At 49.4% G+C, this 22,764-nt stretch overlaps 1 protein-coding gene and 1 long non-coding RNA gene across 2 annotated transcripts in view; one reads left to right on the forward strand and one right to left on the reverse strand.

Moving 5' to 3' along the window:
• Window positions 1–22,764, forward strand: part of LOC122461811 — a 55,887-nt gene that overhangs the window by 17,670 nt on the left and 15,453 nt on the right. The gene's annotated exons all lie outside the window — the stretch shown is intronic.
• Window positions 1,390–21,616, reverse strand: LOC114018569 (UAP56-interacting factor). Its single transcript, XM_037908545.2, has 9 exons — window positions 21,453–21,616; window positions 16,165–16,308; window positions 9,593–9,735; window positions 6,779–6,903; window positions 5,274–5,361; window positions 3,986–4,029; window positions 3,822–3,896; window positions 2,936–3,047; window positions 1,390–2,320 (listed from the first exon to the last, which is right to left on the reverse strand). Exons 1-9 carry the CDS (start codon window positions 21,526–21,528, stop codon window positions 2,225–2,227), a joined length of 903 nt encoding a protein of 300 aa, XP_037764473.1. The 5' UTR covers window positions 21,529–21,616; the 3' UTR covers window positions 1,390–2,224.

Below are 22,764 nucleotides of genomic sequence, written 5' to 3' on the forward strand. Positions count from 1 at the left end.
CTAGGTGCTTCAGTGCACCTGGAGAACAATTGATCCCCGTCCTCTTTATAATGGCCCTCAGCAATTTGAGGACTGTGATCAGGGTCTCCCCCTCTGCCTGCTTTTCTCAAGACTAAACATGCCCAGTTTTCTTGTAACCTTTCCTCACAGGTCAGGTTTTCTCAACCTTTGTATCATTTTGTTCCTCTCCTCTGGACTCTCTCCAGTTTATCCACATCCTTCCTACATTGTGGTCCCCAGAACTGGATAGAGTAAACCAGCCGAGGCCTCACCAGTGCTGAGAAGAGCTGGACAGTTACCTCCCGTGTCTTACATACAACACAGCCCAGAATGCTATTTTATTTTATATATATTCTGCTACTATGGTGAGTTTCTTAATCTTCCAGGCATGCTGCGGGGTCCATCTCTGCTCCTCAGCCCCCAGGGAACTGGTAGGAGTGGGGTTGCAATGGGGGTCACTAATTGTCTGTGTATCCGTGTTGGTGCCAGGGGAATGTGATCCATGGGTAATGACTGGAGTCTGTCTGTTTTACTGACTGAATATTTTAAATCTGGGGGTGAGCATCATCTGTTCCATGCAGAAGATAAACGGGAATGAGGAGATGCTTTGCCCCCTTCCCTAGTGCCCCAGAGAAGAACAGTGGACCTGCCAGGGGACAGATTCCATGTTTTGCAGCAGACACTCAAACAGTCTCATTTGGCCGGGCCCTGCCCCATAGTACACCACACGCACTCACGGGACTGTGGCCCAGTATCTTGGGCTAGACTAAAATGCCCGTTTGAGGGAAAATCACTAATCGGGTCTAACACTTTAAACCTGTTTTATTCGGTGCAACGACTTCTCCTGCCACCTCTGTGTAAACTAGTGATGCCTCAAAAACTCCTGTAAAACCACGTTCAGATGCGTGCGGGGGTTAGTTGCTCCGATGGGAAAGCATTCAGTCCCTTCGCTGGCCAGCAGCCAGGCCCAGGCCAGGTTCCGTGCGTTCACGGACGGACGAAGGGGCCTGCATTTAGTAACGGAGCCGAGTCTGGGAAAGTCTATGTCCCACTGTGCACGCTCATTAGCGCCTGTAGCCCGGCCTTCATTTGGAGGCGCTCTCAGGAGGCCCCAGCCCTGTGAACTCTATGCAGGTAAAGCCTGGTTTACACTGGAACCTTAGGTACCAATGGAGGGCAAGGCAGATCCCTAGTGCAGACTAGTGTAAAAAACAACTCGCACCAGCACGGGCTTCCTTGGCATCGAAGCAGGGTCGGCCTCACCCGTGCGAGGCTCTTCACATCAGTGCAGCATGTGTCTGCTCGGGGTTTGCACGGGGGCAACAACCTTAGTCAGACCAGCGCAAACCCCCCCAGCACCCAAGGCCTGGGTCACACTCCTGATGCGAGCTGTTCACTGACCGTGATGGAAAAGTGAGAGAGAGAGAGAGAGCGTGTGTGTGCATGCGCCCAGACCCTGTCTTCACACCTGTCTGTAAAGTGCTTGGCCTGCCCCATAAATAAATCATTCAGAATTCAGGTGGACAAGAACTAAAGCAAACCACCCTAATAAACGCTGACACCTGCAAAGTTCCCCTGAGACTGGCACGCTTTCCTTTCAGCACCCCGGTGCTGGTCCATCTCCCAGGTCTCAGACTCCCTGCCTTCCCAGGCACCCCCATCCAAGCTATGGAAGAGAACAAGTGCTGGCTGCTGGGCGAAGCCAATGGGAGTGAAAGGCTGGGTGCTGACCTGGGAGCTCAGGGGCTGGCAGGATGCCTTGAGGGGGCCCCAGGAGAGGCAGAGGGCCAGACATCCTCCCCTGCCCAGGAAGCAGTGTAGGGTGAGGGAGTCACTGCCACAGGAGCACCCCCTGTAGTCCTGGCAGTGGGGACCAGACTTGCTCCCAAAGCTGGTGGGTCTCCCTGCAATGATGGAGAATCACGGCTCCATGGCATTGCAGCTCCCTTAAAGATATGCTACCAGGGCCTCTGTCTGCCCACAGCAGCCCCACGACTCCCTGGCTGGGGGGCAGTTATGCAGATCTAGGGGTCACTGCCTGGCCAAGACTTTAGCCCTGAAGTTCTTGTTGTCCTGCCCCAGACAGTACCTTGACTCTCTGTGTGTACGCAAGGGTAGGGTGGAATACCAAGGTAGCCGGCAGAATGGGAATCAATTGTGTTTTATTGGTGGCCCATGATTCACGTTGGGCTGGATCCGCCATCCCCGGGCCACGCACATGGCACTAGGGCAGCATGACTGTCCGGCCGCTGTCCCTCGCTGCCGTAAAACGCCTCTTGTTCCTGAGGCCGGAGAATCTCTCGTCCAAGGTCAGGCTGGTCTGCAGGGGAAAGGGAGGGCACAGCGTGATTCACACCCCGATCTGCAGGGGGTATGGATTAAAACACGCCAGGAATGGGCTTCTGCAGCCAGCAAGTCAATTAAACTATCCATCCCATGGAGTTGTGCAAGGAGCTTGATAAAATGCATTTGGCTGGAGATCCTCCTCAGTCAGGACAGGAACAAGCAAGGGGCATGTGAGTGCACAGTATCTAGTAATGCTGTCCTGGCAAGGAACGCGAGTAACCGGGAGGAAAGATAAAGCAGGAGCTTGGAGCTATTCTGGGGCACTGTGGCCATATGTGTGTGACAGTGTGAAAGCCAGAGCTCTGTGAATAACCAGCGTTTTGATTCAGGGGCCAAACTGGAAAATCCCCAAAAACTATTTCACGTTGAACAAAATGTTTTGTTACCAAGATTTTTTTTTTTTTTACTTTTTAAAACATAAAATTGAAATAGTAAAATTCAAACAAAATGGGGTTTTGAATCCAAATTGAAACGTTTTGTTTTGAAAATCCGAGTGGTCACATGACAACTGTGCCCTGCAGCCGTGCAGCGGGGAGCATGGTGTGTCCAGCTGATCTGAGCATTCACACACTCGTGCCATCCGCTCTACCTGATTCGCCATCGCACGGAAGTTGAATCTTAGCGGCACCCCTCGGGGCTGGGCCTTGGCTGTCCTCGGTGGGGGTCTTCTACCTCTGAGGAATGGTCGCTTGCTTCCCGGCCTGTCGAATGTACGGAGCATTTAGTTAGCAAGTGAAGGTCGCCCGTTTTCTATCTCTCTAGCAGCAGGCAGATGAAAGGGCCACCTGCATCTCCTTAGCCTTTCTGGGGGTATTGTTCACTGCAGCCTTGATGAGTGTGATTGTCAGGGGACAGCTGCCAGTGCAGCTTAACCCCCAGCAGGCACGCAGCGCTGGGGCTAAAGGGAGATGCAGTCTGGGCCATACCCAGGCAGTGGGGCCCAGCCCTCCTCCACTGCTACTCCAGCCCCACGGGTGGGCATGGGGGTTGCGGGGGCGGGGAAGGTTGCTAGTTGCTAACTGTGCATTGCCAATGCACAGCCCTAAAGCCCCTCTTCCAGCCGGGGCCTGGAGCAGCATCTCTCTCCATTGCCCCTCTGTGCCACAGTGAATCCATGGCACCCCACTGGGCCAATGGTGTCTTTCCAGCTCTGGCACAATATCTGCTACTACCAGCCAACGGAGCCGGCCCTTCAGTTCAAACAGAGACGCTGAGATCCAGAGGTCCCAGGTTCGCTCCCCACCGCTCCTCCCACACGCTCTGTCGCTGCAGGTGAGGCCAAGTGATGAATAAATGGGAGGAACCTGCAATCTGCTTTCAGTTATTCCAGGAGCAGACCGAGGTCATATCTTTTTTGAGAATTTTAATCTGAATGATTTGCTCAGCTCTAAGGTGCAAAAGGGATTTCAGGGGGACCTTTTCGGTGTCCCAGATCTTAACAGAATGTTAAGCCATACACGGGGCCCTTTACTCACAGACGGATGTGGCTGGCCTGAGGATTAGACACAGAAATGGTTAGAACTGCTCCCGAGCTGGGCTGCAGGTGCCACCTGCCAAGAAAGAGAAACTCAGCCCATTTGGTTGCCGTAGTGATGAATTGGTCACATTTGTGTGTGTCTCTCCTAACTCTCCCAATTACCTTCTCATCCGTGGCCGTTTCCCTTCCGCGTGTGGTTCTGTTTGCTGTAAAATAAAATTGTCCCTCAGAGAAATAATTCCCTCTAAAGTAGCTTAAAATAACAATTTTTACACAGAATATCACCACTCTACGGTGAATGGCCCTTTAGAATATTCACTAACTACTTACGCTAAACACTCTGTTTGTTTGCTGTGGTGCTGGGCGCACCCTCCCCAGCCCTGAAGACGAGCTGTGTGTGGCTCGACAGCTTGTCTCTCTCCCCACCAGAAGCTGGTCCAATAACAAATATTCCCTCACCCACCATCTCTCTCTCATATCCTGGGACCAACATGGCTATAGCTACACCGCATATCACCAATAAGTCAGTGAAATTTGGTTTTCACTGTAATGTATGGATTGGTGTGGGCTAATTTTGCTCTGTCCCTTCTGTCATGCAGTCCAAGCAAACCCTACTTTATCGCCTATTCTATTGTTATTAGCCAGAGGCCAAAGTGGTAAGCTGAGACTGTGTTTGTAATGCAGCGTTGTCATTTAGTGCTGTGGGCCTGGGTCCTGCACATACTGATGCCCACAAATGTCTATGGGCTCTTGTTTGCACGTGATTGCAGGATCAGGACCCACAGAGCAATGCCAACAAGCATCTCTGTAAAATTTGGCTTGAACAAATTGTATTAATATTCACTATTGTAAGGGGCATGATTGTCCACAGGCACCGGGCTGATCTCTAGCAGTAGAAGGAGAAGAGTTACAGAGGCCAGAAATGGATGTGATGGTTTAGGGTATGTCCCCGCAGCCTGCATCGACAGACTCCGGTGAGCCGGGCTCGCAGGGCGCTCTAGGAGAGCGGTGTAGACAGCCCTTTGAAGATGCTAGGCTTTGCAGCCCCAGCCTGAGCTGCAGCTTCAAAGCGCTGTGTCCACAGCTGTGTTTAGCATGCGCCCTGCTAACCCAGGTCTGTCGACGCAGGCTGGAGGTGCAGTGCTGTGGGCTATGCAGACACGCCCTTGGAGGCCAGCACCAGGACACGTGGACACGTGCAAGACACTCAAAACGGAGTGAACAGCATAAGAGCAACTACGGCCCCGATCCTGCATATGCTTACTCGCTTTTAGAATATAGGCCCAGCTGGATTTCAAAGGGCGTAGGGGCCTTTGAGGCTCTGGGCCATGCTCTCTGTATAACAACGGCTATTTCTCCCAGCTAATTGCAGAAGCAAGGATGCAAATGGGGGAGGGAGGGAGAAAGGACTATTCACATTACAATAATTATCAAGTTTGTCAGATCTTACAAGAGCCTGTTGCACACTGACCCCTCTGGTAAAGCTGACTTTGGATTGCCTCTGCTGGAAGGCTGGTCTCCTGTTTAGCGTGAAAGGCCTGCAATTAAAAGAATGCCTTGAGGAGGAGCATTGGGGAAGGTCTCGTCATCAGTTTACTAGGAAATAATCTAACCGGGTTTGATTTTAAAACACATGAAAAGCAAATCAGGATCTGCCTGCTTCCCAGGGCTGCCCACATTGCTGCGACTGGTAAGACATTCCGACCGCTTCTCGCACAAAGCTGGGAGGAGCCAAAGTCTCTCGTGCCAGCACTGAACGTGGCATAACAGGAGTGATGCCATGGTACGCTGAGCTGGAACCAGGCTCCTGGGCCGCTTCTTGTTACACTGTTATTCCGTTAGGAGCGGGTCAACCATTCCATTTTATCCCCCTGACCATTTCTGAACAAAATGACAAAAAGGCTGGTTTTTCAAAAAGAAAAAAACGTCAATTTTCAATTCTCAGATTTGGGGTTTCTTCCCTGCCCCCTCCTCTCTCTCCATATTTTAATTTGGGGGAAGGGAGTAAAAAAGGAAAAGAGATGGGGGTGGGGGAACGGAAATTAGAAAACCAAAACTTGCCTACAGAAATGTTTTAAGCATTCAAACACATCAGTTCAAAACAAAAGTAACATTTTTGTTTTATTTCAAATATTTTCATCAAAAAAATCACATTTTGTTGACATCAAGCTGGTTTCATGAAAAACGGACAGAAAAATTCCGACCATCTCCAGCCACTGCGCAGAATCCCACCCCTTGTGCTCCCTTTCCCCATGGCATCATAATGTGTCACTGAACTCAGGCGTGCGTAGTGCAGTCCAATCTCCAAGTCATGCTGGCAGAGAAGTAACTGGGGGAAATACTGTGGCCTCTGTTATAGGTCAGACTGATCCAACGGTCCCTTCTAGCCTTAAACTGTCTGAACAGAGCATCAGCCTTTGCTTAGAATTTCCTTGCTTTCCTTATTTTCAGTCCCTTGAGCCGAGATTCAGACCACCTGCCTGGTGTCAGTAGTACCTTACTCCATGAGTCGTCTCACTGGTGGGGCTCCTTGTACAGTGAGGTCCGATACAGTGTGAATTAGGCTACTGGACTCTGGCATTTAAGGTTTTAGCACCTTTACTTTATTTTATTTTCAAGTTAAAATTTCTGTTTTTATAAAAGCAAAAGTAACTCCACCTTCCAAGTGCACTCAGAGTGCCGGACAAAATGTTTAATACAAGTTGAAACTGTAATGTATTTATTAAAAGTGCCAGAGGAAATGTCTGGTTATTAAACACAAGCATGCAGTAAACTTATTTCTAAGTGATTTTAGCAATATAAAAAGGAATATTTCATAAAGTACAGTTGCTCTCCATGGCTGCTGCACCTCGCCAGTCAATGCAGAACAAGAGAGGAGATTTAATAGCACGAGAGAGTTTTACAAATTGACAAGGAAATAATTTCTCGATCGGATCAATATACCAGACTGTTTACCTTCTAGATGGGGCTTCGCCAGTGACTCCCGCTGTTCTGAATCTCTTGGGGCGCTGGGGTAGCCGTCTCTGTGCTTCAGGCTGTCCGCTGTCAGCTTTTGTAAGCACTTCATCATTCTGGTTGCCCTAAAACATAGCAACAGCTCGCTTGCGATCAGCTAGAATTGCTGCGTTGGCTCTCTCAGTAGCCAAAGAAAAGGGTCACAAAATATGACAAAGCAGGGGATTAGTCTCTACCAGAATGCTCGTATGGCTGTCGTTCCTGATCTGTCCCCAGTCACACTGCCATGGGGATCAGACAGGCTTAAACCTGTTTGTTTGCTGGGGGGTTTTGCTTCCCTTTAGTACATGGTGATACTTGGTCTGCTGTAAAGACTGAGTGTGTCCACGCAGTCTGCATTTCTCTTCGCATCGTTCAGGATGGGCTTTGTTTGGCAATTTTGAGGGAGATTCATCCTTGGAATTTACTCACTCCCACTGTCCACATGTTAATTTCGCTGGGACTGACTTCTCTCCTATGCAGGGCAGTTGTCGCTGTGTCAGTCCCAGGATATTAGAGGGAAGGTGGGTGAGGTAAAATCTGTTATGGGAGCAGCTTCTCTTGGTGAGAGAGGTGAGCTTTCGAGCCACACGGAGCTCTTCTTCAGGTCAGGGAAAGGTGCTCCAAGGGTCACCTTGTCTCTTCTTTCCTATGTGACTTTTGTACTGTTATGAAAGATCCTGATGTGTAAGTGTTTTTTCTTCTTTGATAATTGACTTGGTATGTAATCGATCCCTTCAGCTTATTAAACCCTGAGATGTTTTGTGGTCTTTCCCACTATGGCATGGCTATTTCCTCTGACCTGTGATATTGTAGCAACTTCTTTTCCTCAATCATGTCTTTTTTTAACTGTAATTAACAATTTTTTGACACTATGAATGACCGGGTAGCCTGTTTCAAAGGGAGTGTGCGGGCGTGGGTGTATTCTATTTCATAGGAGAGACAGAAATACCAAAACTTGTTTGTGGAGACACAGGATTGTGCGAAGACAGTATGACCCTAGGTCACAACCCCCCTGAAATCCCGCCTCATTCAATAAACTACTGGTTACTGTTCGCCCATGTGCTGAAATACCTTGCTGACTCAGAGCCTTAGAATGTGGAAGAGCAGACACCTCAGAAGATACCCATTCGGTAAAGTAGAGTTTCCGCATTACTTCTAAATACTGCTACTCACTATACCCCTCCATGTCTGTAGGGCCATATCCATCTCACTGTCACCACCCACTGACCGATACATGTTTCCACAGACCCCTACTCTGTTCATTTCTGTGGAATGAAAGCTACCTTAGGATTATGCTTCCTAGCAACTACTTCCGAATTTCCCTTAATATCCTGCCATAGTCAGTACGTACCTGACTCATTACATGCCCTTTAAACAAATACCAAATTCTATACACCTGCAGATGCAGTACTGCCCTCTCTCGCTCAAGGGAGATTTTTTAAAACTAATGATACCTCATAATGACAATGTATTCAGCTCGTGTGGAGTACTATTTTCAAACCCTCCTAACTCACCCAAATCAAAAGGCAACTCTCCTCCATCAGGACTAGCTACATGCTAAATTTCAGCTTTCTGTCCCAAACTATTTTGGAGCTAGAGATGTTCAAAATAAAGTTACAAGAATGATTTTAATGGTAAAGGTGTATTGTCCCCCTATTCTCTCGATGCTAAAAATAGCTGAATCACTTTCACTCAGATCTTAAAAACCAACCAAACAAAACCCCGCTCCTGAAGAATTTCAGCCTGACAAAGTGAAAGTCTGAGACAATTACAAGTAACCCAAAAAGGGGAGTTTATCGTGGAAGCAGCTGAGCAACCTTAACTAAAGCTGGATTCAAAGTAGCAGCCGTGTTAGTCTGTATCCGCAAAAAGAAAAGGAGGACTTGTGGCACCTTAGAGACTGACAAATTTATTTGAGCATAAGCCTTCGTGAGCTACGGCTCACTTCATCGGATGCATGCAGTGGAAAATACAGTGGGGAGATTTACATACATAGAGAACAGGAAACAATGGGTGTAACCGTACACGCTGTAACAAGAGTGATCAGGTAAGGTGAGCTATTACCAGCAGGAGAGAAAAAAACCTTTTGTAGTGATAATTAAGGTGAGCCCTGCTGGCAATAGCTCACCTTACCTTATCACTCTCGTTACAGTGTGTACGGTAACACCCGTTGTTTCATGTTCTCTGTGTATATAAATCTCCCCACTGTATTTTCCACTGCACGCATCCGATGAAGTGAGCTGTAGCTCACGAAAGCTTATGCTCAGATAAATTGGTTAGTCTCTAAGGTGCCACAAGTCCTCCTTTTTTTAACTAAAGCTGTCACTAGCACCTCGTAGAATCAAAGGCTATTATCCGTATGCCAATGAGCCATAGAGACCTAATCTTTCCAAGCCCACTGAAATCGATGGAAGTCCTCCCGTTGACCTCAGAGGGCGTTGGATCATGCCTTGTGTGGGCAGAAATGACGGCGTCTCTTCAGCTATTTCCTTGGGAGAGGCCAAAATAAGTAAGGGGTGGTGACATGGACTCTCTGTAAGGAATCCCTGTAAGTCAGGGCTGCTCATCCACAGCCAGGGGCACAGATCCCGTAAAATACATTGGCAGCGTTACAAGTTTCACATCCTATAAGCCTAACTGGACAACAAATAAAATATTCTCTACTTAGATGCTCTTCTCTTAGGCAAGTCAAGCTAAAAACCCCAGGCCCTTCCAGAACGCTGTGACGCTGAGGAGCAGCTGTGGATTCCCCCCTCCCCTTCCCCAGCCTACCTCTGGAGCTAAAGCCTGGTGGTTTAAAGGGCTCGCTCCATTTAACGTGGCAGCTACTCTTCTTCTTGGACCAGCCATGGCACTTCTAAATTGTCTTCTATTATACTGCTGCTGTCCAAACCCTCTTCTAAATTGACTGGGTCCTAGGAAGATAAACACCAGTTTTAGTATCCTTCACAGCCTTGACAGGAATTTGAATGGTTCACCAGGTTCGTTCACATGGACCGAAGGGTATCTCTGCTGACAGTGAGCGGGGAGCTCGGGGGCACAGCTACTCTGAGTTGGCTTTGTTATAAATTCTTATTTTGAAAGCACCTCTTCTTTCAAAATCTGTCTGGCTGAAACTTAGTGTCAGCCTGGGTGCAACAATTTTAATAACAACAAAATTAAAATGTGTTGGATTTTCTTAGTACAGAGGCTTGAAATGTGTCTTGGAATGGTGGGCTCTGTTTTGCTCAAAAACAAGTGGATTAATTTAAAAAAGTGTAAGGGGGGTTGTCTTTCCAGTGACTCGATTTCAACATTCTAGGTTTTAAAGCTGTATCTCATTTGATTTAGGAAAGGTCTTTGAATGTTAAGACTTAACTGACTTGTAGACAGAAGGCAATTCTGACTTGTAATAAAGACAGTACCCCAGCGAGCCTTCCAGTCTGCCGCTGGAGCTCCCATCCCCACATTGCTATGAAATAGCTGTGTGATGCCAATGCCCTCTGGGCACTGACATGCAAATGAGAGCACGCATCTGGGGGATTAACCTGCAAAAGCCTGGGTATGGTCGTGAATGCCCAGATGATGATGCTTCATAAATGTACAGGGTTCTATTCCCTTTTGTAGCTGTATAAATCTTTGCATAAATTCTGCATCTACCTGCTGCTGCTGCTGGTAACAAATGAGCAGTCCACACACACATAGCTTAAAACCCATTTAGCTTTAGTGATATTTTCTTTTCTCAAAGGCTGTTCAGGCTTTGTGCTTTCTGAACTGTAAAGAGAGAGTAAAACAGCTCTTAATCTTTCAGGTGAAGTTATGGTGCATTATGGTCTAATTACTATATGTGATAAACTCATGTAGTCAGAATTGTTCGTCATTTTCAGAGTGGCCGTCTCAACAAAATGTATATTCAGACTCATGGAGGTGTATAAATTATTGGTCGGGACATAGTTTCAAGAACAAGCATAGTTCATAATGCTTTACAATGCTTAGTATCTCAATGCAGTTAACAAAATACTGCACTCTACAGAACTTCAGTAGCGCAAAATGCAAAGCAGGTTCAGCATATCTACAGCACTGAGTCAATAATGCCTGATGACTTGAGCAGCGAGAGATGCAGTGTTCTTATGAAGCACTGATGTTCCTTTGACACATGGGCCTCACAGGTTACGTTTGCACTGCAGTGTAAGCCCAGGGCTCAAACTCAGGCTCAAGCCTAACCCCCCTTCCATCTACACACAAATTGCACTAAGTCAGGACCCCACAGAGATGGAGGGTCTGAATCTGACCCAGGGTTCAAGCCCTATGGCTTTGCAGTGTACATGCAGCCCCACTGGAGTATTGTTCTGGGACTCTGCCAAAAGTATCCCACAGGCCAACTTCCTGTGCCCTGGACAGTCAGGTTTGGTAGACTGTCAAGTTTTCCCACACTGTACTACCAACAAAGAACTGCAGTGGCCACTTTTTGGGAGGACACTAGGAGTTCTGGGATGGGGTGGTTGGACATAAGCTCACACAATGCGGTATAGATGCTGGAGGCCCAGGTTGGGACCCAGGGTTCAACAATTTCTAACCTGGGGTTACACATGAGTGTAGATGCTCATTCAATTTGTGAATACCTGGATTTACCAAGAACAAATCATTGCCAAACCAGGTTGATTTCCTTCTTTGACAGGGTAACTGATTTGGTGGCTGGGGACTACGTGGTGGACACAATATACCTGGACTTCAGCAAGGCTTTTGACACCGTCCCCCATGACATGCTGATAAATAATCTGGGGAAATGCAGGCTGGAGCAACTACCATTATGTGGATACATAATCTGTTAAACAACCGCAAACAGAGTAACTATTAATGGAATGAGGTTGGATTGGAGGGAAGTCTCAAGTGGGGTTCCGTAGGGGTCTGTTCTGGGTCCGGTGTTGTTTAACATCAATATTAATGACCTGGATATAGGTGTAGAGAGCATCCTGATCAAGTTTGCAGATGACACGAAGCTGGGGGGGTTGCCAGTACAGTAGGACAATGGAACAGACGCCTCGGGAGGATGTGGGTGCTTTTTCACTGGAAGTTTTCAAAAAGAGGCTGGATAACCCCCTGTCTTGGATGGTTTAGACACATCTTCACAGGGGGTTAGACTAGATGACCCGGGCAGTCCCTTCTAACTCTGTGGCTCTATGATTCTAAGCCCTAGGTTAACAAACCCAGGGTCTGCTAACTCGAGGTCTACTAACCCTGGGCTTATATTGCAGTGAAGACAGACCGTCCCACAGTGAGTACTGATGAAGGCCTTAGCCCCAACTGGTGACAAGTGTTGGAAAGTTAGTTGAGGGAATATGGTAGTTCGGAGGGGAAAGAAGGGAAGGGCAGATTTAGGATGCTTAGGTCCTAACAGCGGTGAAGCACTATAGCACAGCTCCAGGAGGGTACTGGCTATTACGAAAGTGCCCCCCCCACACCCCCGAAGGGAATGGCAATGTGTCGATAGTCGATGGACGTGGTGCCACGAGATGGTGCTCAAGAATATGAAGCATTGTTCATAAGTTTTATAGTCTCAGTAATGTCTTCTGGTTGCAGCGCCCTGCAAATGGCTTTCTTTGCGCTGCTCTGAACACTGGCTATTCCGCTGCAGCAATGACTGCAGAATGACGTTGGCGCATCTGGGCGGGGAGGAAGAGAAAGGGGATAGAAAGCTGTGGTTTGATGAATCTAGGTAATCTGGGCGGAGCTGGGGGCCTTCCTCCAGGAAATTAGCTTTACAAACTGATTCGCTCTGGAATCGTGTTCAGCATCTAAAGGAAGAAGGTGCCATTCACCCTCTTCTTCCACTGCTCCGGGGAACATTCCCCTCTCGCTCTGGCTGACAGAGGACAATTCATGGCCAGCCCTGGATCTCTCTCTCCTGGAGTCCCAAGCTGTTGCTAACCATTCCCCCCTTCCTGCTCTCCTTGTTCTGCCCCCATGGGGTGTTTCTGTCTTCCCCCTTCTCATTTTTCTTACTCACCGCACCTGGGTTGTTCTCTTTGTCCCTCTCACCCAGCTGCCAGACGCCACCGTCACACTCCGCACCCACCACCTTCCCCACAGGCCGGTGAGCAGGCAAGCATGGCTCTGCACGGGGGGAGAAGAAAGCAGCCTCAACGGTGCATTTCCTTGCCGCTAGGAGGCACTGCGCTCAGTGGAGCCTTTTCAGGGTACAGTAAATCCTGCCTTAGCAACCACCGCTGAAGAGAGACCACCTGTCATCTGTGACCAGCGACCACATTTTCTTGCTCCCTTGAGAGCTGGGTGCCTGGCCAGCAGCCACCGCTCTCCACTCTGCCTTCAGAGCTGGACAGCCAGAGAGCGGTGGCTGCTGGCCGGGCGTCATGGCCAGCAGCAGAGCAGAAGTAAGGGTGCAATACCACTTGTTTGAAGAGAGACCACCTCTTACAAGCGACCACTTTTGCTCTTGGCAGGTTTTACTGTATTTCACTGGTGCAGCAGGAGGGATTAATACTAACAGTAGCCAGGGTCAAAAAATCCTGCTCCTGCTGCCAGTTCACATTGCAAAGCCTCCACTCACGAGTGTCCTGAGCCATAGCTAGCGTAAGTCATCCCTGCTTCACTGGCTTCCACGGAGCTACCTGGATTTACAGCAGCTGAGAGTCTGACCCAGAATACATTGTGCGTATGTTGCTATTTTAAAAGTTGTAGACCCCACCTCTGATGTAGCGGGACAATGTTCATTAAAGCAGATTTTCATAAACTCAGCAGAAGAAGCAGACTTGCTTTGTGCTGACATGGGGAGGTCCAGACTGTGTTTGTGCAGAGCACAGCTATGCTGGCAAAGAGCCCCCTCCACCCCTGCAAGCTGAGCTCTGAGAGGAGCTCCCATGAGAGCAGGCCTGACAGTCCTTCCTGGAGAAGATTTAACACAGAAACTCCAATAATAGGTTGTCATTGAAGACTCTCTGGAGCAATCTTCACCAAGTTTTAGGCCAAATTCCAATACAGGCAATTGAATTTCATCTGTGTAAATCCCTTGCTGCTTTATTCAGAGACTTTGTTCTTCTTCATTCCCTCTCCCTAAAGTGTTGTGTTGCAACTGTCACACTTCAGCCCAGAAATGGCTGCATTTCAGGGGTGACTGAATTGAAGTGAGCCCATTCGATATATAAGGTCAAATTCTTGGCAGTGCTGAGTACCCTAAACTTCCACTGACTTCAACTCCAGGAGAGGCAGTGGGTGCTCTGTAGCTTACAGGAGCAAGTCGTAAATGCAGTTTAATCTGTAAAATGCTGAGGCTTCCAAAAACCACCTTGTAAATTAAGAATAAGGGAATTTTTTTAAAGGAATACCTACACTAAAATCGTGACAGACTGTATCCCTATTTTCACCACTTTTACAAAACTATGATACATTTTGTACAAAGTATGCCTTGTGAAGTATCATTTGAAAACTCATAATTTGCTGATCATTATTGTCCTGGTAAAATATGTTTGGCAATGTTGTATGTAAAGTTATAAGATTCTACTGTATGATGTTACTAAAGCATATTCCAAATCTGGGGAAGCAGCCCAAATCAGTTCCTCAGAGACAAAAGTTTAGCCAGCACCACAGCCTCGTGTCAGCATAATCAAATGGACTATCATCTGGTTAAGCAGCCATTCTTTGACAGAAAGAAGGGTGTAAGCAAGACATTTACATTTTGGCAATGGAACAATGGGGGTTCCCATGTGAACAGACTGGCTGTCACCCGAACCCCCGCTGGAGATGATTCTCAAAGAGAAGGAGAAGATATAAAGATTAGGAACAGAGGACACAAACCACCTCTTTCCCCTCGTCTTTACTCATGGCATCAACAATGTTTGAAAGACAAAAGAAACATCATTGAACTGGGTCCTGGCTGGAGGAACTCAGCCAGACTGCTGTGCGCATGTGGCGAGAAAAACCTTTTTGCTTCAAGTTCACTTAGCTTATCAAGTTAGATATTAGTTTGCATTTTACCTTTTATTTCTTTGTAACCAATTCTGACTTTTATACCTCATTCCTTGTAATCACTTAAAATCTATCTTTCTGTAGTTGTTAGACTTGTTTTATTGTTTTATATAAACCAGTGGATGTTTGAATTGTGGTATTTGAAAACCTCCATTTGAGACAACAGGGTGTGTGCATATCATTTTCTATTAATGAAACAATGGACTTTCTATGAGCTGGTACTGCACAGAAGGAAAGAGCTGGGCAGTACAAGATACACATTTCTGGGGACAAGTCTGGAACTGGGAGTTTGCTGGTGTTGCTCTGCAATATAATTCAGGAGTGGCTGACTAGAAGCTCTCCTATAATTCATCTGGGAGTGATACACATGCTAGAGGCTGTGTGTGAACAGACAAGGAGTGGTAGTTCTCACAGCAAAGCAGAGTAAAAGACACCCCAGGCTGGAGAATTGAGGGGACCCAGCTGTTTAGCAGTCCAGATTGTACCCTGGGAAATGTCACAAACATCTTTACTTTGACTTATTTACCCCGAGTTCACTATTGTCAATGCCGAACAATGGTGGTTCAGGGTACAAGACCATCAAAATCCTAAATAATGTTTTGCCCAATTTGCTAGGGTAAATTAAGAGTAACTTCTTCTGAACCTTAGCAAATTCAGTGATGCTCATTGTGCTGAATGAGAATGCACCAAGAGAAAGGCAAACACAAACAGGACCTATGCTCAGTACTCATACTGCACTGCAGACCGTTTGCACTGAGAAGAGAAATATTTAAGATCGAGCAGAATAAACCTCAGCAAACTTGTTTAACAGCAGTAAAAAACAGACGGAAAAATTCTAAGATGCACAAAAGAAGTCACTTGAGCTTTGTGGATAAAAACTAGTAGAGCCGATGTAGATTATTGTGTGGTCACACTTTATGATTCAAAGCACGTCCTAAAAATAATGGATTCAACCACAATGACAAATTAACTCCAATAACCGAGTCAGAGGGTGACCTAAGGGGTAATTTTCTGGGTGTGTTCTGGGAAAAGGGGGGATTAGGAAGAGTATAATTAAAATATGCAAAACTCAAGAGTTGATATTAAGTCATTTTGAATTAGTAATTCATGAGGAAGGAAGGAGGGGGAGAAAGGCATGAATTTATGCTTTGAAAGAACCTAGATAGTCAATTGTTACAGACAAATTCCCTTTTGCTAAGCTCCCAAGAGCAAAAGTAGGTATTACAACCACGCAGGATTAGAGAAGCAAAGGTTTGGGATGATATCGCTTGGTATGCAAATGTACTCTCGAAAGAGGAGAGTCAGTGCGGCTGGCTTCACAGGCATCCTTCCATCCTAAACATCTCCTTAGTTCCTATGGCTGCACTTGAGCATTTACATACCTTGCAGGTTTCGTTGCATCCAGGTACGGAACCTAGGTCTCCCATTTCCATATGCTGAATTCCTGTTCTTGACTTGCTGCCTTCGTTTGTCCCCTACTAACTTTACGCCTGTTTGTCCTTTCCTGTGGCGCTTTATGATGTCATCTGGATTGGAAAACACAAAGGAAAAAAACAGAGAAAACGGCCATTTCAAGTCATGCTGGCACAACCATTAATGAATTAATTGTCCCGACAACTCCGCATTTTACAAATGGAAAAACCAAGGCACAGCAATGATAAAGGCCTGAAAGTGGGGTGATAAATGAGGAATCACACTCATTAGGGGTCTGAGTTCATTTAAGCTGACATCAGTAAAGGTGTATAGCCCCGACAGTGTTCCCAACTCTCAGGGATCTATCATGCATCTTGTGATTTTTTTCATAAAGCCCCAGCTCCAGGAGTCATGAGATTACGTGAGAATCGCTGTTTCCATTTAAAAAATACAAGTAAATTTCTAGCCCTGCTGGTTGCAAGGAAAAACTTTGAAATTGTGAATGCTTCGAAAGCTCAGAAACCAGCAGGCAAATAAAAACAACTCACATGGTATTATTACTATTATATTTTAAAGTCTCATTACTTTTCAGACAATCTCCTGATTTTCAGTGACCTGACTCAGGACTTTTGAATCCCTGGGGTTGGTGACACTTCTCCAGGTGTCTGGAACATGCACTAAAACTGTTGGATGGGGGCACATGAGCTGAAAAAGAACGGTCTGATCAAGCCGGTGTCATCCTGTAGCACTGTAACCGCATGAGAGGGAAAGGCAGACCAGCACAGAGTGGGGAAATGCCTGCGTTTCATGGCCGGGCGGCACGCTCTCTCTAACAGATCCCTCTTCTGTCCTCCTAGCTATTATGTCTCATGTTGAACAGAGGGATTCCGTTTCCATGTTTGCTCCATGGCCAGCAGCGGCAGCTAGGTATTTTGGGACTCGCCCGCTGCCTCTACAGGGAAAGGAGAGAGCAATCCGCTGGCTCTCGTCCTGCTCTATAACGGGTTAGTGACTGGGACAGCGCCACCTGTCAGCTCTGAGTCATCCTCAACTCTGCCTCACCACAAATGGGAAGAAAGGGGTTTAAAATACAAACAAAAAGGAACCAGGCAATACTGCTAATGTCCCAGACCTCCACAGAACACCTGCTGCAGGGCCTATAATTAGCTCTAAACAGATCAGGGGCTTTTAACTGTTTGTTCAGTGGAGAAAGAGATCCTGGGTCACGGTGCTGACAGCATGAGACCATGCTGTTGTTCATGTCGTCTTCTGCTGGACTCTGTTGCCAAATTAGTGGTCCTGAGCCTGTACAATGCCACCCATTCATATGGCTGCAGTTAACTTTTCCTCTCCTCACAGCTGGGTTGTGATTAAACCCTTATACATTTAAACCTAAATTAGTGGCATTATGGCAGCAGGAAGGAGAAGATATCTCTCGCTCGCTCGCTCGCTCTCTCTTCACCACGGTCTTACTCCAGTTTTTTGCTGGTTCAGCTCCAGTCAGGCTCCTGTATTTCTGTTAGTTGCAGGTTTCCTTAAACACATACCTGTGCCTATAGACCACTGTGACAGGACATGCTTTAGAAACACTTAAACTAGACAAAAGCAGCTGTGCACCTTAGGATGGAACATGGTGTTGCTACTCTGAGAGGCTGCAGAAAGAGCTCCTGCCTCATGTGGGTTACTTAGGATGTGCCTGGGAGCTTTGCACAGTTTTGGAAGCTAGCATCCATCTTTTGCAAACTTCTTACGCTCTCTACAAGGCAGCATGTGGCCTCTGGATCACTTTATGCACGCTTCAACTGCTTTTAGCTAAACAATTCTCCTAAGAAACCCTCCCCAGTTAGACAAAGGCTCCAGTTCTCAACAAGGTGGATTAAAATAAATCTAGGCTTTGTAACCCAAAGGGTTCTGAAGTCTGGTACACCAAAATAAATAAATTAATTAAAATGAGGAAGAGGTTCAAGAAATGAAAAGTACCTTTAAAATCTCATAGTTCCAAAACTCGTTCAATTTGCCTCAAACTTTCCAGAAAAATTCCAACCTGTCATCAGATAAGGTACATGGAATTCCAGACAGATTGTTTCAGTTTTCACCGAATTAGTGGGGGAAGGGCTGTCAAAATCAGGCTTATAATGGAACACTCACTTCCCCCCTTCTTATGCAGAGACTGGTAGAAGGTGTTTTTTTTTTGGAGGTGGCTGCATGCCAGGAGATTTCCTAGAGCCATTATTGTGGGTACAAATCACTCCTCAAGTGCTTGTCATTTGTCAATCTCTATCAGAAATACCAGGAACCAAAGGAATACAAGACCCAGAGTAAGTGAACGATGTCAGGTATGAGTGAGACTAGACTCCCTGCCTGCTTTCGTGATTTTGCTACCCTGTCTGCCAGGAGCCGAGCCCATGGGGTGGTCTCAGTGTTAATGTGTTTTAATGGTCTCACTGAAGTGTGCCAGTGAGACACGTGCTTCTTGGAGCACAGACATCTTTGACGTGCGTTACTAGCTGAGTCCCTGCTGGCTCGGGGTGGAGGAGGGAACGGGGAGCCGATGCTGAGCTCAGAGGACTGATGAAATCGCTCTCCCTTTGCTGTAAGTGAAAAATACTCAGTTGTTTGCTTGACCACCTTTCCATGTTGAAAAAGAAATAGGTATAGCAACGGTTACCTTGGGGCTGTCTGGGACCTGGCTTTATTGTCGTAAGTAAATACTGTAGAGAAGAGACAGCAATGATGAAAAATAATTTTCTGCTGTGGGACTGTGCATAGGAACTCTTAAAGTCTTGGGCATATAATATCCGCATCTACAGTGGAGTGGGACAGATCTTTGGTTGGTGTCAGAGCAGAAATATCTAGCTCGATGTGTAAGTGGGATGATCCAGTGGAGGACTCCCTCCCCCCACTCCCTTCTTCCTTTCCAGTATAAACTCTTATCACAGAGGCCTTCAGCAGTGGGATTAGGAGCTATGAACCTGCTTCTGATCTCCTTTTTATACCCCCTTTACATCACTGTATCTCCTTTAACTTCAGTAGAGTTACTCCTGATTGACAGTGGTGTAAGTCAGCCCTTTGTAGCTGAAAATGAAGAGCCAAAGACCTGATTTTGATGATGAAAGTGTCTCCTTAGAGCTGCGGCCCCTACATTGCCAAATTAACCTCCCCCTTGAGGTAGGTGTACTTTGCAGGGATCACAAATAGAAATGGATCATAAAGGTTCTGCTAAAAGTGAGCCTCCAAACCTGCCACTGAGCACCGCCTTCGGTGGGAGCTCAGTAAGGAGGGGACAACCACACCTCAGAGGACTCAGTGCTAGGGTCACTAAATGTAACCAAAAACAAATAGTGAAATTAGGGGCCAGATCCTCGGAGGCTGTAAATCAGCAGAGCTCCATTGAAGTCAGTCAGCTACATCAATTCACACCAAGCCAAGGATCTGGCTCTGGGTTTTCTGTGAAAAAAATATAACTTTCTGTTGTTCTGCTCCAGAATTTCTACTGTATCTGGATAGAAACAGTCCAGTGCATCTGTGAAAAGTATGAAGCTAACCCACCAATTAAAGCCTGGCAAAGTTTGTTCATAGAAGGAAAATGTCAGTGTAATAACCCTCCAGGAGCTCTATCCCAAACCTTGTGACTTAATAAAAGGACAGTTGTTTATGCCCAGATCAACATATTCACTGCCAGAAAACTGACTGGCCTAATGAGTGAGCTGCTACAAATAGTCTCAGCACTAAGTGACCACAGGCCCTGGCTCACGTTCTCATTTCGGCTGAGGGTCCATTTATCAGTCTCCCTCCAATGTGCTGGGTTTGAAACGTTCAGCTCTGAAGTTAGGTTGTGTCTCAGCAGCGTTCAGAGTCCGTTTTTTAAACTATGATTTTTTTTCACCTGATCTTTTTTCTGTCCTTTAAAACACACATGGTACATTTATTACATCCATACATTCTCTTGGAATGTCACCTTGATCTTAATGTTTTATGCTGCAAGTTCTGTATGCCTGACAGCCTGCTGTCTTTCTGTATAATCTACGGGGGCCTATGTCATATAACAGAAACCTCAGAATACAGGGGGGAGACCTGACAAAACTGCTATTCTGATGTTACTATTCCTTGGTAAGGGTCTACTCAGCTCCCATTAATATCCATGGCAGTTGACTAGGCCCCTAAAATTCCTAGATTCTGCTGCAACTGAGAACTAAGTTTATTTATAAATAAAGGACGAATTTTTCAAAGAGACATGACAGACTTGGGCACCTCATCCAGTCAAAGTGCACTGGGTCAATTCCTTTTTCTTGTTTTCTTTTAGTCCAGCACAACAGAAAAAGGTCAGCATTTTCCCTGCTGTGGTATTTGGCTTTTCACCATGTTCACAATATTCCTCCTCCTTAGAACAGAAGCATCCCAAATATCCCAGCAAAGGCCACATGGTCATTTTTTAAATGTCATTCCCTATGAACCTGATCGCTGTAAAGACCCGGAAAGAAGCTGCTCGCCTGGGCTGAGCCGAACCCGGGTCCTGCTCCACCTGTGCCGAGCCGTGGGCAAAGCAGCACCCCACTCAACACCACTTTCTTTTCTCGGTGTTTGTTTGCGTCTACCCAGACTCCGACTGCCTGCGGAGCCCGGGCCGGGCCCTCGCCTCAGTGACCCCGGATTTCAGGGGGGCAGCTGCGGCTCCCTGGCCCGTAAGCCCCGTTCGAGTCCTTCCGCACACAGGCAGTGTTTACAGGCAGCAAGGAAAGGCTCCAATCGGGTCTTGCCTCCCCCCAGGATTTCTGCCCCCTTTGCGGAGGGGGGCCGGGGGAGCGCGCAGCCGGGGGCGGGATGATTTCACGGCCATGGCCTTGTGCGGAGGGCGGGCCCCCGGCCCCCGCTGCTGCCCTGGGCGTGCTGCCGGCGCCGGGAACCCCCCGCTCACTGCCAGCTCCGGCGGCCAGGGCAGGCTGCCGCGGCCAGGAGCTCTGGGACACCAGCCGGGGCGCGCCCTGGGGCAGCTCCGCCAGCCGGCCCAGGAGTTCACCCGGCGGGGCAGGGCGCCGGCCCAGCCTGCAGCTCCGAGCCAAGCCGCAGGGGCCCCTCGCAGGGCTGCGGCAAACGCCAGCGCAAGGGGCTGAGCCCCGCGCAGATCCCCGCGCCGCCCGCTGCTGCCCGGCCCCGGCGGCGCCCGGCGCACGGTGCGCTCTGCCTCGCCAAGCGCTCCCGGCTGCGCGCCCGGGGGAGCCCTGGCAGGGCGCTCGGCGGGACGGGGTCCGGCACCTACCCAGGGACATGTCAATCTCCTCCGCGCCCCGCTCCGGCCCCGCGCCGGCTCCTGGCTCCGGCCCCGCCGGCTCCATGGGCTCCTGCTGCGGATCCAGCGCTGGGAGCGGAGTGGCGGTGCCCAGCCTGGCCGGGGCCCCGGGCGCGCTGCCCAGCTGCCCGCCCCCGCGCCGAGCTCCTCTGTGCGCCTGCCTGGAATGTGCCGAGCCGGAGAGAGCCCGCGGGCTGCAGCACCCACCCCCGCACCCTCCCCACCCCCAGCCAGCTCCCGCCCCGGGCACCCTCCCCACCCCTCAGCCAGCACCCACCCCCGCACCCTCCCCACCCCCAGCCAGCTCCCGCCCCGGGCACCCTCCCCACCCCTCAGCCAGCACCCACCCCCGCACCCTCCCCACCCCCAGCCAGCTCCCGCCCCGGGCACCCTCCCCAGCCCCCAGCCAGCACCCGCCCCAGACACCTGCATCAGCACCTAGCCAGCACCCGCCCCGGGCACCCTCCCCCAGTGCCGAGCCAGCCCCCACCCCAGGCATCCTCCCCAGCTCCCAGCCAGCACCCACCCCCGCACCCTCCCCACCCCCAGGCAGCTCCCGCCCCGGGCACCCTCCCCACCCCCCAGCCAGCCAGCACCCGCCCCGGGCACCCTCCCCACCCCCCAGCCAGCACCCGCCCCGGGCACCCTCCCCAGCCCTCAGCCAGCACCCGCCCCAGACACCTGCATCAGCACCTAGCCAGCACCCGCCCCGGGCACCCTCCCCACCCCCCAGCCAGCACCCGCCCCGGGCACCCTCCCCAGCCCTCAGCCAGCACCCGCCCCAGACACCTGCATCAGCACCTAGCCAGCACCCGCCCCGGGCACCCTCCCCAGCCAGCCAGCACCCGCCCCGGGCACCCTCCCCACCCCCAGGCAGCTCCCGCCCCGGGCACCCTCCCCAGCCCCCAGCCAGCCAGCACCCGCCCCGGGCACCCTCCCCAGCCCCAGCCAGCTCCCACCCCGGGCACCCTCCCCAGCCCCCAGCCAGCCAGCACCCGCCCCGGGCACCCTCCCCAGCCCCCAGCCAGCACCCACCCCCGCACCCTCCCCACCCCCAGCCAGCTCCCGCCCCGGGCACCCTCCCCAGCCCCCAGCCAGCCAGCACCTGCCCCGGGCACCCTCCCCACCCCCCAGCCAGCACCCGCCCCAGACACCTGCATCAGCACCCAGCCAGCACCCACCCCCGCACCCTCCCCACCCCCCAGCCAGCACCCACCCCCGCACCCTCCCCAGCCCCCAGCCAGCCAGCACCTGCCCCGGGCACCCTCCCCACCCCCCAGCC

Source organism: Chelonia mydas, chromosome 9 (genome assembly GCF_015237465.2).
Source record: "Chelonia mydas isolate rCheMyd1 chromosome 9, rCheMyd1.pri.v2, whole genome shotgun sequence".
In the NCBI taxonomy this organism is placed as follows: Eukaryota; Metazoa; Chordata; order Testudines; family Cheloniidae; genus Chelonia; species Chelonia mydas.